At 33.8% G+C, this 14,138-nt stretch overlaps 1 protein-coding gene across 1 annotated transcript in view; it reads left to right on the top strand.

Annotated features, from left to right (window-relative positions):
• LOC140434137 (uncharacterized) overlaps nucleotides 1–14,138 on the top strand; it is a 248,384-nt gene that overhangs the window by 222,689 nt on the left and 11,557 nt on the right. The window contains exon 5 of the mRNA XM_072522190.1: nucleotides 2,581–2,794. Coding sequence (XP_072378291.1) covers nucleotides 2,581–2,794 — 214 coding nt within the window. The remainder of the gene's footprint in view (nucleotides 1–2,580; nucleotides 2,795–14,138) is intronic.

The following is a 14,138-nucleotide window of genomic DNA, read 5'->3' as shown; positions in this document are numbered from 1 at the left end:
GTTTTTAACAATATGCTTCGATTTGCAGAAGGTATTAGTAACGCCTAAATCAGAGGTACGTAACTTTTATTATAAGATTAAGCTTGCAAATTATAATTTTATTATTTACGACTTGGGCAATGATCATATATAGCAATGATCGTAATAGCAATGATCGTATAGCATGAACAAATATCAAAAAGGTGGCCGAATGAAATTGCAAGCTGTTTATGGCATTTTTTAAAATGTGCAAAACAAAATGGCATTCGAAAAGTGGTGTTATACTCCGACAATTGTGAAGGGTAAAACCGCAATTGTTTTATTTTTTCGCGGTTTGCTCATGCATCGATGACTTTGGATCTGAAAATAATACACCGTTTCCTTGAGATGGGTCATACCCAGAATGAAAATGATAGCATGCACGCAGTGATAGAAGTTGTAAAGAAACGACATTCGAATATTTGTACTCCTGACCAGTGGATTAGCCTCATAAAGATGGCAAAAGTTACTTTCCCACAGTATAGAGTAAAAGAAATGTCTCAAGAAGACTTTTAGTTTTAAACTACTAATGGTTCAGAAACAGAAATGAAAGAGAACTAACACTGCGGAGGTGGTAAAGATAAGCAAAATTAAGGAAATTCACTTCGAACCAAAGAATCCTTATAATAGTTATTTATTGTACAAGAAGATAAAATTGTACTTTATCTTCGAGAGCGTTTTTTTGACATTTGACAGTTTGATGCTCGAGAAGATAATGCGATTTTATCGTCGTGTGCAATACAACATTTTTTCCATAGCAAGACTTCAAGTTCAAGATATGAATTACTCTGTCAACAAATGTTACGTTTTGGTTTTTGCGGAGAATATTGTTGCGATTTTTGTACAAAGTGAATAAATACGAAATGGACGGAAAAGAATTGACACAAGAAAAGGAAAACCTTAATAATAAGCAATAAGATTGCTGTATCCAAGTGTATACTTGGCGGACCAGAAAATCAATCCAGTACCTCGAATCAAGTGTTTAAGTAAACGAGTACAAGTTGTGATGCTCCAAAAATAGATATTTCTAATAATGTTAATTGTAAAATTTCAGTTGTTTTTGATCCTTAATGTGTTTGAATTTGTAAATTTTATTGAATAAAAAAAAGTTAAAATATTTTATCTACTCTTGCTGTTAAAGTGTCACTTTATTTACCCTTGCGGTTAAAGTGATACTTTATCTACTCAAAACAGTTGTTATAGCAACACTTTACCATTAGCTATGGAAAAAAGGTTATTTTACCTACAGTTTTGTAGAAAATTACAAGGAACTCGAAATCGCAACATCAAAATTACGTAAACCTCAAGAATATAAACTACCACGTTTATACCAAGGTCTTTTACCAATTGACAGTAAAAAATTAAATGGTCTATTGTTTATGTAAAGCCAATTTGATACCAGCAATGTACCATGGGTTTTATAGCACCCTGTGGCCTGCTAATGAAGACATTCGACCAGAGTGCTCTACAGATCAAGAAACTCGTTGCGAATCTGAACAATAGCGGTGTATTGAACTGAGCAATTAGTCGTTAATTATTATTATAATTAGTGTCATAATGTCATTATAAACACATTGCTAAAAATAAAATATTTGTTAATTTTATTTGTTTTATTATTGTAGTACGTTTTTATATATATTAAATTTTTGGTCGACGAAGACTGTAGCACAGAATAATAAACAAACAGAATGCCCACTCTGCTTCAAAAAATTAGTACGCGCATCTCGTTGGCGCAGACGGAATCAGCCATGTTTTAGTCGTAACCAGTGCTGTTCAGTGACATAGCTTATTTGGTGTGCATAGACAAATTAACACGGTTTAATTTATTTACGGCAACAGCAGACATAATATGCACTATTTTATTCGTACTTTTAGTTGAAGAATAGATTAAATTATTTCAAATGTACTAAATTATTAATCTCTAAAAATTTTAATTACAGTTCTGTCGTAGCTTGTCACAAATTTCTCAATTCGAGTCTATGTTTCCGTCTAAAACATGGCGTCCGCGTGCTGACAAACTTCAAAGGCGGCATCTGAGAGTGGGCATTCTGATTGTTATTTATTTTGTGACTGTAGTAACTCATTTAAAATCCAAAATCGAATATCTTTATAAAATGTATAGTCGTTTGCAATAATTCTGATTGCACAAATAATTGTGCATTAATTATGTGTAATTAATTAAGTGAAACAATGAAAAACGTAGTAGTGATAATTAAAAAATTACAGAACGTCACTTTTCACAACTATTTTTAAACGCAATTATCTCGGAATGAGCGATTTTGAGTTACGACAGTTTTCGTTGAGAGGGTTGAATTAAAGATGTTTTAGTTATAAACAGATTTACATCCTGACAAGAGAAGGTGTCTCTATGGATGCTCGATAACAACTAGAATGAGTTCATTGCTTGATAGCAACTAGAACTTGTATAATATATAAATGTACACTTTAGTTTAAACATTCTATTTTGCTAAGCTAGTTTAATAATATCATTACCAACTCTATACCATATAGAAACTTCCCAGTTGGATATTAAAATATTTTCAACGACTCCCTTTATTTCAGGCTCGCATGTCATTCTCAAAGTACAACGTAAACGCCTTGACCGACCCCTTGTCAGTTCTCCCTTCGCCCATTATCAGACGTCCCCGCCAAAACTCCGTTTTCGTCGGGAGTTCTGCAGTGGCGATGCTAAATCCCCCACCGCGCCGAGTCAAATCTGCGATTGATATCCAGCACTTGTTCGTCAACGAGCACAGTCCCACAGCAAGCCTCAAAGGTAATAGAAAAGGTACATATCTACAGCACATATTTTTTATTCTTAGCACTTACTTAGAATAGTTAGATTAGTAGTAGAAATTTTAAAAAGTAATTAAAAATATGTTCGCAAAAACAACCGTATCAGAAATAAAACTATATATTAGTAATAAATTTAATACAGTTGTCAGATTTGATCTATAAAAAGACAAGCACGCAAAATTTTTATAAAAATGTCAATTTTGGGAAAAAGATGCAGACAATTTGTTACTACTATCCTCGAACTTTCCCCTTAAACAAAAAAACGGCAAATATCGATTTACCAAGAATCTTTAAGCCGTAGACAAAGATGTTTTAAAAAAAGAAATATAGCTAAGATTCTTTTGATTAAAAATATTTACAGTAGACTCCCGTAAGTTCGGCCACCTCGGAACTGGACCCTAGGCTGAACGTATAAGTGGCCGAACTAAAAAATGCCCATTTATTGTTGGTACGGATCTAGCAAAAACAAAAGTTGTGTAGATTAAGAAGAAAACAATGCAGAGGAATACTCTGACATATATTTAACACATATATGAAAAGATCTTTACAAAAATACTATAAAACAATACTTACAGAACTCTAGGCCTAATAAAATTAAAAAATATTATTGCACATTGGTGGTTTGGCTTCTTAAACACTTAAAAAAAGTCAGTAATTTTTTCTGAATTTGCTTTTCTAATGATTTTTGATGTGCAAAATCACGCCACTTTTTAATAATCATTACATCGATGGCAGTTGCTTCTTTCTGCTGTTCGACGTAGGTAGCTGCCAGTTGAAAAAGCTGCTTTGCCTTCAGCGTTGCTTATTATATTTTCTTTATCTTCCTATTCATTCCCAGCAGCAGCTGTGTCGTTATCCTTCTCATTGTCTTGGCAAATGACACACTCGCCGATTTCGTCGTCGTTCAAAACCTCTTTGTGTAGCTCCTTTTCAATATTGATACACTCCAAAACATCTTTTTCAACAATGGAACCACAGTTCGGTAGTTGCTGAAGGTCGTGCAATAGAGCTGCGCTGTATCAGGTTCGTTAACAAGAATGTTGCTTGGCTCACCTGCTGATGTATTTGCTTGGTCAAGTTTTTTCCAAGACATCCAAATGTCGACGGTGGTATTTCGTCGTATGTCTTGGCCGACATGTACACAACATCCTTCATATTAACTGACTACAGCACTTCTAACACGTCTTAGTTGTCATCAGCCTCCTGTTTGAAAAGAACTTTAGAAAGCAGTTTTCGGCGATACTTTCTCTTGAAGCACTCAATGACCCCTTGGTCTATTGGCTGTTGTAGACTGGTTACATTGGGTGGCAGGAACAGCAGATCAATTTCTTTTTCATCGTTACACTAAAGACCTTCCTGGTGAGTAAGCGCGCTGTCAAGCAGTAGAAGTGCTTTGAGTGACAGATTTAATTTTGTCAAATAGTTTTTTACTTTCGAACCAAATTCGCACACAAACCATTCCCTGAAAAAATATGTGTCCATCCATGCTACGACCGGTAGAGCTTACACGTTTATGTTTATAAACACTCTCGGTTTTGCTGCTGTGCCAATGACAAATAGGGGTATCTTGTGGATCCTCGAGGCATTTGAACACAAGACGACCGTTATTCTCTCTTTTCTGACTTTAATTGCTGCCGCAGATGTGTCTTGGGGGAAGGCAAAGGTTTTTCTGGGCAGAAGTCTAAAATTTAACCCAGTTTCGTTGATGTTGTAGATTTGATCTGGACTCAGTTTTGGTCACAAATGATTTTTAAAAATAATTTTTGACCGCTGTTGGGTCTGCTGACAGCTTTTCACCACAAACTCCAATAAAATGGACCTTGTGTCTCTTTTTACATCGGGAGAGCCATCCCCCACTAGACGGGGGGAAGACCATAGCCTTCTCTTCTAGGATTGGTCCACTTAACGGAGCTCTTTGACTTTGTTCTTGAACGAACTACAACCACAAAGCATCTTCCACCAATTCGTGTTTTTATTTTCCCAGTCTGCAACACTTTGTAGAACTTTTTCAGTTTCAATCTGTGTACAAAAGCCTTTGATAGTTTTTCTATTGCGTCAGCAGTCGTTGATTGTACTTTTGCCCCCGTTTAAATCTCTGCAAATACTTCGCACGGATTCATTACTCTGCAAATACTGTGAAAATACTTTACACAGTTTAATGCACGAACGAAACAGGTATTGTCCACACACACAACAAGTATACTGTCTATATAAATAGTAAAAAGTGAAACAAGAATCTGTAGACCTACCGTAAAAATGAGCGCTTTACCTACTCGCGTCTGGCTGGCGCTCGCCAAGTGTGTGACTAATGCTCAGATAGCCGGCCGGACTAGGCTGAGACCAAACTAACCAAGTCCAAACTTACAAGAGTCTACTGTACTAGCAGAGTTCTATAGAATAAACTACTCTCTCAGAAACAAAGCCTAAAGCTACCGGTGATTTTAATTGTTAGTTGTGCACTCGATAACTAAAAATTCGAGATCTTTTTTTCTATAAAGCTGTTAAATAAATAAACGTTGCGTTCTTGCCATTTTTTACGATTCTTATGAGATCAATAAAATATATTACTTCCATGGACCAGGAGCTATGTAATTTGCATTTAAGAGATTTCAAATAGTTTCAAATAGTAAATTCAAAGAGTTTCTTGTGAAAGTTTGTGGGGTCTTGTTGAATGTTTTCCACGACAGTCAGTGGGAAATTTAACAGCATTAAACAGAGCACCCCTTATGTACCCAACCTTATTCTCACTAATACCATGAAGCGTCATGAACGCTTTTAAGCAGATCTGAACATCACATACAACATTGTCTTTTAACAAACGAACTCTATATGAAAATGAAGCTGCGTTATATCTAGGATCTGAATTTCGAGGTCGTCTTTGAACTATATCAACACTGTAATGAGGCCACTCAAATAAGAGTTCTGCTTTTCTCTATCTCCCAGCAGATTATACTCTCGGATGATTCGTTTTCGTCCCTCTTCTAGTATATTCTAAAAGCATTTAATCCGACCCAAGCTCTTGAGAAGCTGCTCGCAAATTTCTCATAACATCCCTAACTCATTGGTTTTCTTAACGAGTCATCAGGTTCACTGCAATTGTCTGAGTAGTCACTTTCCATTATTCTTAAACACAGGTGCACAAAAAACTGACAAGAAAAACGCTCTCCACAATACAAAGGATATCATGGACAGACAAGATAACCAACGAGACCGTATTACGAAGAGTGGGCAAAGAAAGAGAGGTGATGTATACCATTAAAAGGAGAAAGTTGGAATATCTCGGACATATAATGAGAAACAGCACTAAATACAGATTACTGAAGGTAATCCTACAGGGTAAAGTATTCGGAAAGCGAGGAATTGGGAGAAGGAGAATATCATGGTTGAAGAACCTGAGGAAATGGTTCTCCACAACAACAACGAATCTATTTAAAGCATCAGTAAATAAAATAATTATAGCCAGAATGATTGCCAATATTCGGAACGAATAGGCACTGAAAGAAGAAGACAATACAAAGAAACAGCTTTATTGCTGTACAGCAACTAACAGACTGACAAGTGTACAACACAAATCCCGGTAATGGATTACTACAATATAATTTGGCTCACGGGGTTCTTCCAAACACGCGCATTGACTGACGGGGTTTTTCCCCAGTGCCGCATATTTTCTAACGTGGATTTTAGTAGATCAACGGTGTTTTAAAGCTAATGAATTTTTAAAAACTATTTGTTTGAAGCCACTGGATAGCGTCATCAGCCAAAATAATTGACTAACGGGGTTTTCATCTGTGTCCTTCAAATGAATATGTTAGGCATGCTAGGCCCAGAGCACTTCCATTGAAACTCCAAGTGACTAACAATTTTAACTCATACAGAAATCTCCATATACTGCTACATAGTTAGGAAGGCCCACTGACTATAAAAATTGTAGATATAAATTGGTGCATTTTATCGCGAAAAATAAAACGTCATTGGCCTGATAGGCCCAACGTATGCTCTATAGGATTAATGAAGAGAAAGAAGAACAAAAAGTGTTGTACAATTTATTATTAGAGCTACCAACCAAGTAACATTAGATTTTTCTGCTCGTGAAAGTTGTGAAAAAATGGTGGGTGATCTAGCATTTTGAATTTGATTTTCGCAAACTAAAATACATAATATAGAGGTAATTTTATCAAAAAAGATTTTTTATCGTGGTCTGTGTTATGTGTCCAAGATTTTTCCGTTAAAGCTATAAAGACTTGCTAATATCCAAAATTGTCATTGATGGAATTGTAATGAAACTTTTGAAAAATATAAAGTTCTAAATATTGTAAAGTATTGACTATTTTACAGCACATAAGATAGAACACAATTAGAACAAAATTTGGCTACTAATCCGAGATCCGGATCATTGATTCGGTTATCTTTGCTGATCTAGAACTGTTCATCCAGGTATTTAGACAAATCCGTGCTTTCTATTACGAATATTATTATATAGGTTGCGCTATGTGTGATAGCGCGATCTACGAATCGCTACAAGGCCAATAAGATTAGTCAAAATTCTGTGTTGGATTACGAGAAGCTAACTTTATAAATATTTGATGTTAACACTACCCTATTTTAAAATAAACCCAATGCCTTTACCAGATTTACTTAAAATATGCACGAGAACAGGTAATGTTGTGAATAAAACACACACATTTCTGATTTTACTTGAAAATATGCTTAAATATTTATAAAGCACAATGTAACTCTACCTTAAACCCTTTCCCTATACCCTCACACCTTTCCTATTCATAAAGCTTATTACTTTAGTCAACATCAAAGTGAAAATTGATAACGAGTGACGCCGCAGCCAACGCCGACTTCGACGTCCGGCCAAACTGTTTGTTTTGTGTTTCTGTGGATTAGACGAAGCATAAGTTCTTTGAGCTTAATTTTTTGGTAAAAGCTCAAAGCTGAAATTGCTTTCGGGTCTAATTAATTCTGTACTTTTGTGTTGGTGTTTGTTGAAAATTATCATAAATTGCAAAAACTGTCTATATTTTTTATAGCGATAAATATATTTAATAACTTTGCCAAAACAATTAATACAGAAAATAATATTGTTTACTAATTACTAATATACAGTGTGTAAAAGCCAAATGAAATAAATTCATTATTTAGGTTACTGTACATATTTATAAAAAATCCCGAAACACGTCAAATTTAAATTATAACTTGACATTCTTTAACGTGAAAATGCAACCCCTACCTTCAACCCCCTTAGAATGACAGGTACAACCCCCAATTTTTAAAATAGGCTTGTGATATATCGTATGAAAGGTCTTTTTATTCTCCATTCAAAAATGTTGTAATAAATTAAAATCATGTGGTTTCCGAAATTCGCTAAAATATGCTCAAAACTTATTTCCCGTTTAGGTCTTGATAATGAGAAAGTGGACAAAAACCATAGCAATGTGGTTTTTAGATGGTAACCATTAAAAAACTTTAAAGAATTTCCGTGGCAACTTTATTTTAACACGTATTAGTAAATTGTTTTATTTAAGTTGTCAGTATTTTAATTTAAGTAAAAAGTTCGTTCAATTCAATTCTGAAAAATGGTAAGATTAACGGAAATACATGAAATAACATTTTTACAAATGATTGGTTACGGAGATAACACCCGAACACAATAGGAAGTAACTCGCCTATTTCATGGGAAATTTCCTAATTTACCGCCTATATCCCAAGGAACAATAAGTAAAATAGAGAAGCAGTTTCGCGAGTTTGATCATGTAAGGCAGATAAAAAAAGCAGCTGCTAATGCACTGAGTGATGAACTCAAATTAGATGTGTTGCTTGAGTTTCAGGAAAATCCACATACATCGAGTAGACAGGCATCCACTACATTCAATGCTAGCCATACATCGATAGTAAACATATTAAAAGAAAATAAATTGCATCCTTATAAGATGATCTACTCAGGAGCTCATGGAAGACGATTTTGATAGAACATTTTTTTGTGAGCAAATGATGGACATGCTGGATAACAATATTATCCAATTAGAAGATGTTATGTTTTCCGATGAGTGTAATTTTTTACTTAAAGGTCATGCTAATCGGCAAAATTGCCGCTACTAGGCCACGGAAAATCCTCACTGGATGAGAAAAGAACACACTCAATACCCTCAAAAGGTTAATGTTTGGGCAGGGATTGTAGGAAACAATATCATTGGTCCCTTTTTCATTGAGGGCAACTTGAATGGCAACAATTATTTGGCACAAATGATGTCATTCCAACGTTGGCAAATTTATATCCTGATCCAGGAAACCCTCAAGTTCCAGCGAATACGATATGGTTTCAGCAGGATGGAGCACCACCACATTACCAACTTAATGTCCGGCAGTACCTCGATACAATATTTTCCAATCGGTGGATAGGGAGGCGAGGATCGATTGAATGGCCAGCGCGATCACCTGATCTTACATTATTAGATTTCTTTTTATGGGGATATGTGAAGAGCTATGTGTACAAAACTAAACCTTCTGATTTAAATGACTTAAAAGAACGAATAATGCTTGCGATTAGGTCGATCACGCCTGTTATGTTAAATAATGTTAGAAGACAGTTTTATTTGAGATTAGGATGTTGCCAAGACGTTCGCAGTGAACATTTTGAACATCTACTTCATAACATTCATAGTTCTTTTTCGTGTTCTACATTTTATTACGTTTTGCATTACATTTTAGTTTTTGATTGTATTGTAGCGAATTTCGGTAACCACATGATTTTCATTTATTTTATCTTAATTAATATTAATAAACTTGAAAACGAAAACATTTTTGAATGGAGAATGAAAAGACCTTTCAAACGATATATCACAAGCCTATACTTTCCATTTTAAAAATTGGGGGTTGTACCTGTCATTCTAAGGGGGTTGAAGGTAGTTGTTGCATTTTCACGTTAAAGAATATCTAGTTATAATTTAAATTTGACAGTTTCGGGATTTTTTATAAATATGTACAGTAACCTAAATAATAAATTTATTCCATTTGGCTTTTACACACTGTAGAATGGAAGAGAAATATATAAATAAATAGTTAAAAAATTTTAAATTTAAATTTTAATTTTTAAATTAAATTTAAATTAATATAAAATATTTTATAATGATAATTTTAGACCTATTAGTATATCTATAGACGAAAGTGTGAATTTTTACCTTATCATCACATACGACATAAAACATAAGCAGCATTGAGATGTTTGATAAATGTTGTTAAATCGGTGGCCGTTCATAGTAACTTCTTAGGTTTCAATATTTAATGAAAGGCCTTTAGAGAGTTTCTCGGAAGCTGCGGATATCAGCCCGTTGGCAGTCTTTGTCTAAGTAGTTTGAAAGACTAAGTTTGAGATCAGTTGGTTAAGATTTGTTAAAAGCTACCTCTACTCGTAATAGAGTTTGCTAATATACTGTAAATAACTGTTCTTAAAAGTTTTCATACCATCAAAAAAACTTATTCAAAGTAAGAATAAACTACGCAAAAGAAAAGAAAATCTTCTATAAATAAGTACTCACGCTAATAAGTAAAACGTTTTCTGTTGATTAAATATATTTTGTTTATAAGAACAATGTACAGCTCAGACTGGGGAAATGTATTAAACGCACTTGTTAGTATAGGTATCATAAGAGACGACTTCAATGCAAAACCATGAGATGCGGAATTTATTATAAAATAAATCTTAAAGGAACTCTGGTAGTATATAAAATAAATCTCTAGAGACTCAGTGTTTTGGATACTGGAAAACCGACCAGACCTACAAGGAAAAACATTAACATTTTCGTGATCAGATCTTGCTACTGGTTGTGAGTGGTATACACTTGGTTGACTGCCAGGCCGTCGTATACGACCGACAGTTCAATGCCACGGTGGTCGTATACGATTGATTTGATACGGTCTGTGATATAGTTCCTGTTTTACCAGAGGTCATGTACAGAAGCGGAGTTATTGCAGTATTCGACCACCGTGGCATACAGTGTAACGATAATATTATGCCTACCATAGGGGTATTACTATTAGGGGTAGAAGATGGGGAATAAAAATTCTTGGGGCGAAGATAGGGTAAGCAAAATAAACGCTACTCGTGCGAACGGGCACTCAGGGGTTAGTTGGAGAGCTGGGGTCGTGGATAAGTAGAAGACAAGGGGGTTTGGATTGGATCAACTACAGAAAAATGAAATAAAGGGTCATAAATCTCTTGGGACAAACCGAATGAAAATAAACCGGAAACACCTCAAGAAATTTAATATAGGGCGCCACTTGAGGTGCCTAATTATACCTATTACAACCAGCTAGTTGTAACTGGAGATATAGATATTAAACATAAAAAAAACATATCTTTTCCAAATGGAAACTCAAAGAAAAAAAAAATAAACAAAATGTTAGAAACAAAATTTAACATTTATTTTTGTGTCACCACAAACAGTTACAAAATAGACAATATAAAAACACTATATTAATAGTCACAATTAAAAAAAATACAGAAAAACTTACATGTCATCCGTTTACAAACTCCAGGAGTTGGAGATACTACATAAACTTACAAGTGTTATCGCACAGAGATTAACCTTTCTTTAAACCAAAACAAAACAAATAAATATCGAAAACAATAAAGCAAGCTGTCATATGTTAACATTAAATTTAAAACAAAACTAATCAAATAAAATGACAGCTAAAGTCAAACCATAAAATTTACTACTTTAAATATTACAATTTTTTGTCCTGTATGAAAGCAAATTATTATTTAAAAAAAATGTATGTCTTTACTTTAAATTTTGAAACAAAAGTTACCTTAATTCACCAAATCACACTTTGGATGTTCTGGAACCATAACTGCAACTAACTGGTGGTAGACCTGGGCTCCACTCTCTGCGTAACGAACACACGAACAAATCCATCTCCAAACTGCCAAAAAGCCTTGGATGACAAACAGGGAGAAACAAAACGAGGATGTAAACGACGATTCTTCCAATCCTCACTCAAAACATTAATTGAAGCATTAACTGCCACAAAACTACTTTTCACTGCTACATATTTCCATAAAAAGGGACCAAAAACAGAAAACCACAAATTCGATGGATGAATTAGGACATAACGCTGGAAATCACCGCTCTTCACCGCGGCTCCAACGAAAATGACGAAATTATCTTATAATATAATTATATATAATTATATATAATTATATATAATATATATATCTAATAAGCAAAACGCTAAAATAAACAAAACACAACAAAAATTAAGACGTAGATTAATTTGAAAACGCAATATCGGGCGGTTTGAACAAGGAAATATCGAAGAATTTGTGCCTGTGACATAAATAAACAATAAAAGAATTTATTATCGACGGCGGCGACCTAAAAGGAACGAAAGATTATTTTGGTTTTAAATTGAAGGATACGAACTAAGAAACATTAAAAAAATTCTTCGTTATTATAATGCATATATAAGGGGATTTCAATTAACACATATACGAGGGGATTCCAATAAATTTCAAATGCTACAACAGTCGTCGAATATACATATCAGTTTTCATTTTGGCTGAATAAGGGAGACTGAAATGATATCGAAAATTTGATATATCTTTATTTCGAGTAAAAAATATAAAACTGTAAAAAATATCCATTACAATCTAAAAGACATACAAAAGTTAAACAAGAACATGAAAGAAATTAAAAATTATCGGTTATTTGGAGTGTTTGTTGAAACAATCTAAACAAAGGTGTGGTTGACCATCACAAGTGTCACAGTAAGTTACTACTTTTTTGACCTGATTTTTTGTTAGTTTCCCCAAATCTTCTCTTTATAAAAATCTTTACAATCAGAGAACGATTTCCGAAGTGGAAATTGAAACGTCAATAAACGTATTTTAACCTTTAATTGTGGCTTATTCCCATTTAAATCTTTACAGTGTTTCTTCATTTTATCATATGGTCCTTCTTTTTTCACCAAAGTATGAGTTTCCATCCATCTCCTTGTAGTTCGTATTTGTTGTTGTTCCCTTTCGTGACTCAATGTTGTCTTCATAAGTTAAGAGCGACTTTAGTACATTATCTCTAAATTTAGTTATTTTCATCTTTTTATCGGCTAGTTGGTTCAAAATAATGTGAGATTTTACGAGCTTCCACAGCGAGTTTCCCGTACCATTTCAGTGACTTTCGTAGAGGTGAATTATAACTTGCCATCTGGTCTGACTGGTCAATTAAGGACTTTGCCTTATTGTATTCCATTACAGCCTTAGGTTTTATTCTATTAATAAATAAAAGTGTATTTTTCAGAATATTATCTTGCTTATTGTGTAGGTACGTACTTCAAACGTAATCCTATGCAATTATTTATGGTATGAACGTTACCTGAACGTTTATTTCTTTCCAAAACTATACCAACCATCATTTTACCGCGACTTCCCATATAATTTCAAGAAATAATAATTGTTTTTACTATTATCCAGCTCTAAAAATAACACGAGCACCATCAAATTACTTGTCTTACTAACAATCAAACTATCACACCTCTACTGATAAAATATTGGACTTTTTTAAACATTTTTTGAGGCAGTCAACCTGTTAAAGATAATATGATGGGATTAGATCATTTTTCAGTTATTATAGAAATAGGCAAAAATATACATCCAAATATTTTAACTTTTAATCCTAAACTAAATTAAATTTGCGCAAGGCAAACTGATAAATAGCGCTTACATGCTTACTGAAAATCCTGCTGAAAAAATACAACTGAATCCAAATACCCAATTTTTTTAATAAAATGAATGAAAGTTGCTGCAATATTAGCAATACCTATAAATAAGGCTCCTCGAAATAAATTCACACAAGTTTTACCACCTTGGTGAACGAATATGAGGCAGCTATAAAAAAACATAAACTGGACATTTAGAAAACAAATAGCACTTTAAAAAATTACTTAATGTGCAAAGAAGTTGTAGCCAAAGTTAAGAACTGTCTCAAAGAAAAAGCTAAACATAACTGGCGTAAGTGATGGACTAACTTAAACAAAAATACTCCAGCTGCAGAGCTTTGGAACCAAGCAAAAGCAGATGCAACATCCTACAACTATTAGGAAACCTTGTAACTCTATCAAGAATATTTCTTTAATGTAATAGCTCTCTTAACAACTAGCAAATGGTGCATAACAATATAAACCAGTTAATGAGTAAGTGACAACAAAACAAGAAAATTCATCGTAATTTTAGAGCCTATAGTTTTAAAGGAAATTGACTTTGCATTATATAATAAAAAAAATACCTTTTCTGGATATGATAACATTTGGTAGCCTATGCTATA

This window comes from Diabrotica undecimpunctata, chromosome 2, assembly GCF_040954645.1.
Source record: "Diabrotica undecimpunctata isolate CICGRU chromosome 2, icDiaUnde3, whole genome shotgun sequence".
NCBI classification, from domain to species: Eukaryota; Metazoa; Arthropoda; class Insecta; order Coleoptera; family Chrysomelidae; genus Diabrotica; species Diabrotica undecimpunctata.
This window is presented reverse-complemented; position numbering and strand designations above follow the sequence as displayed.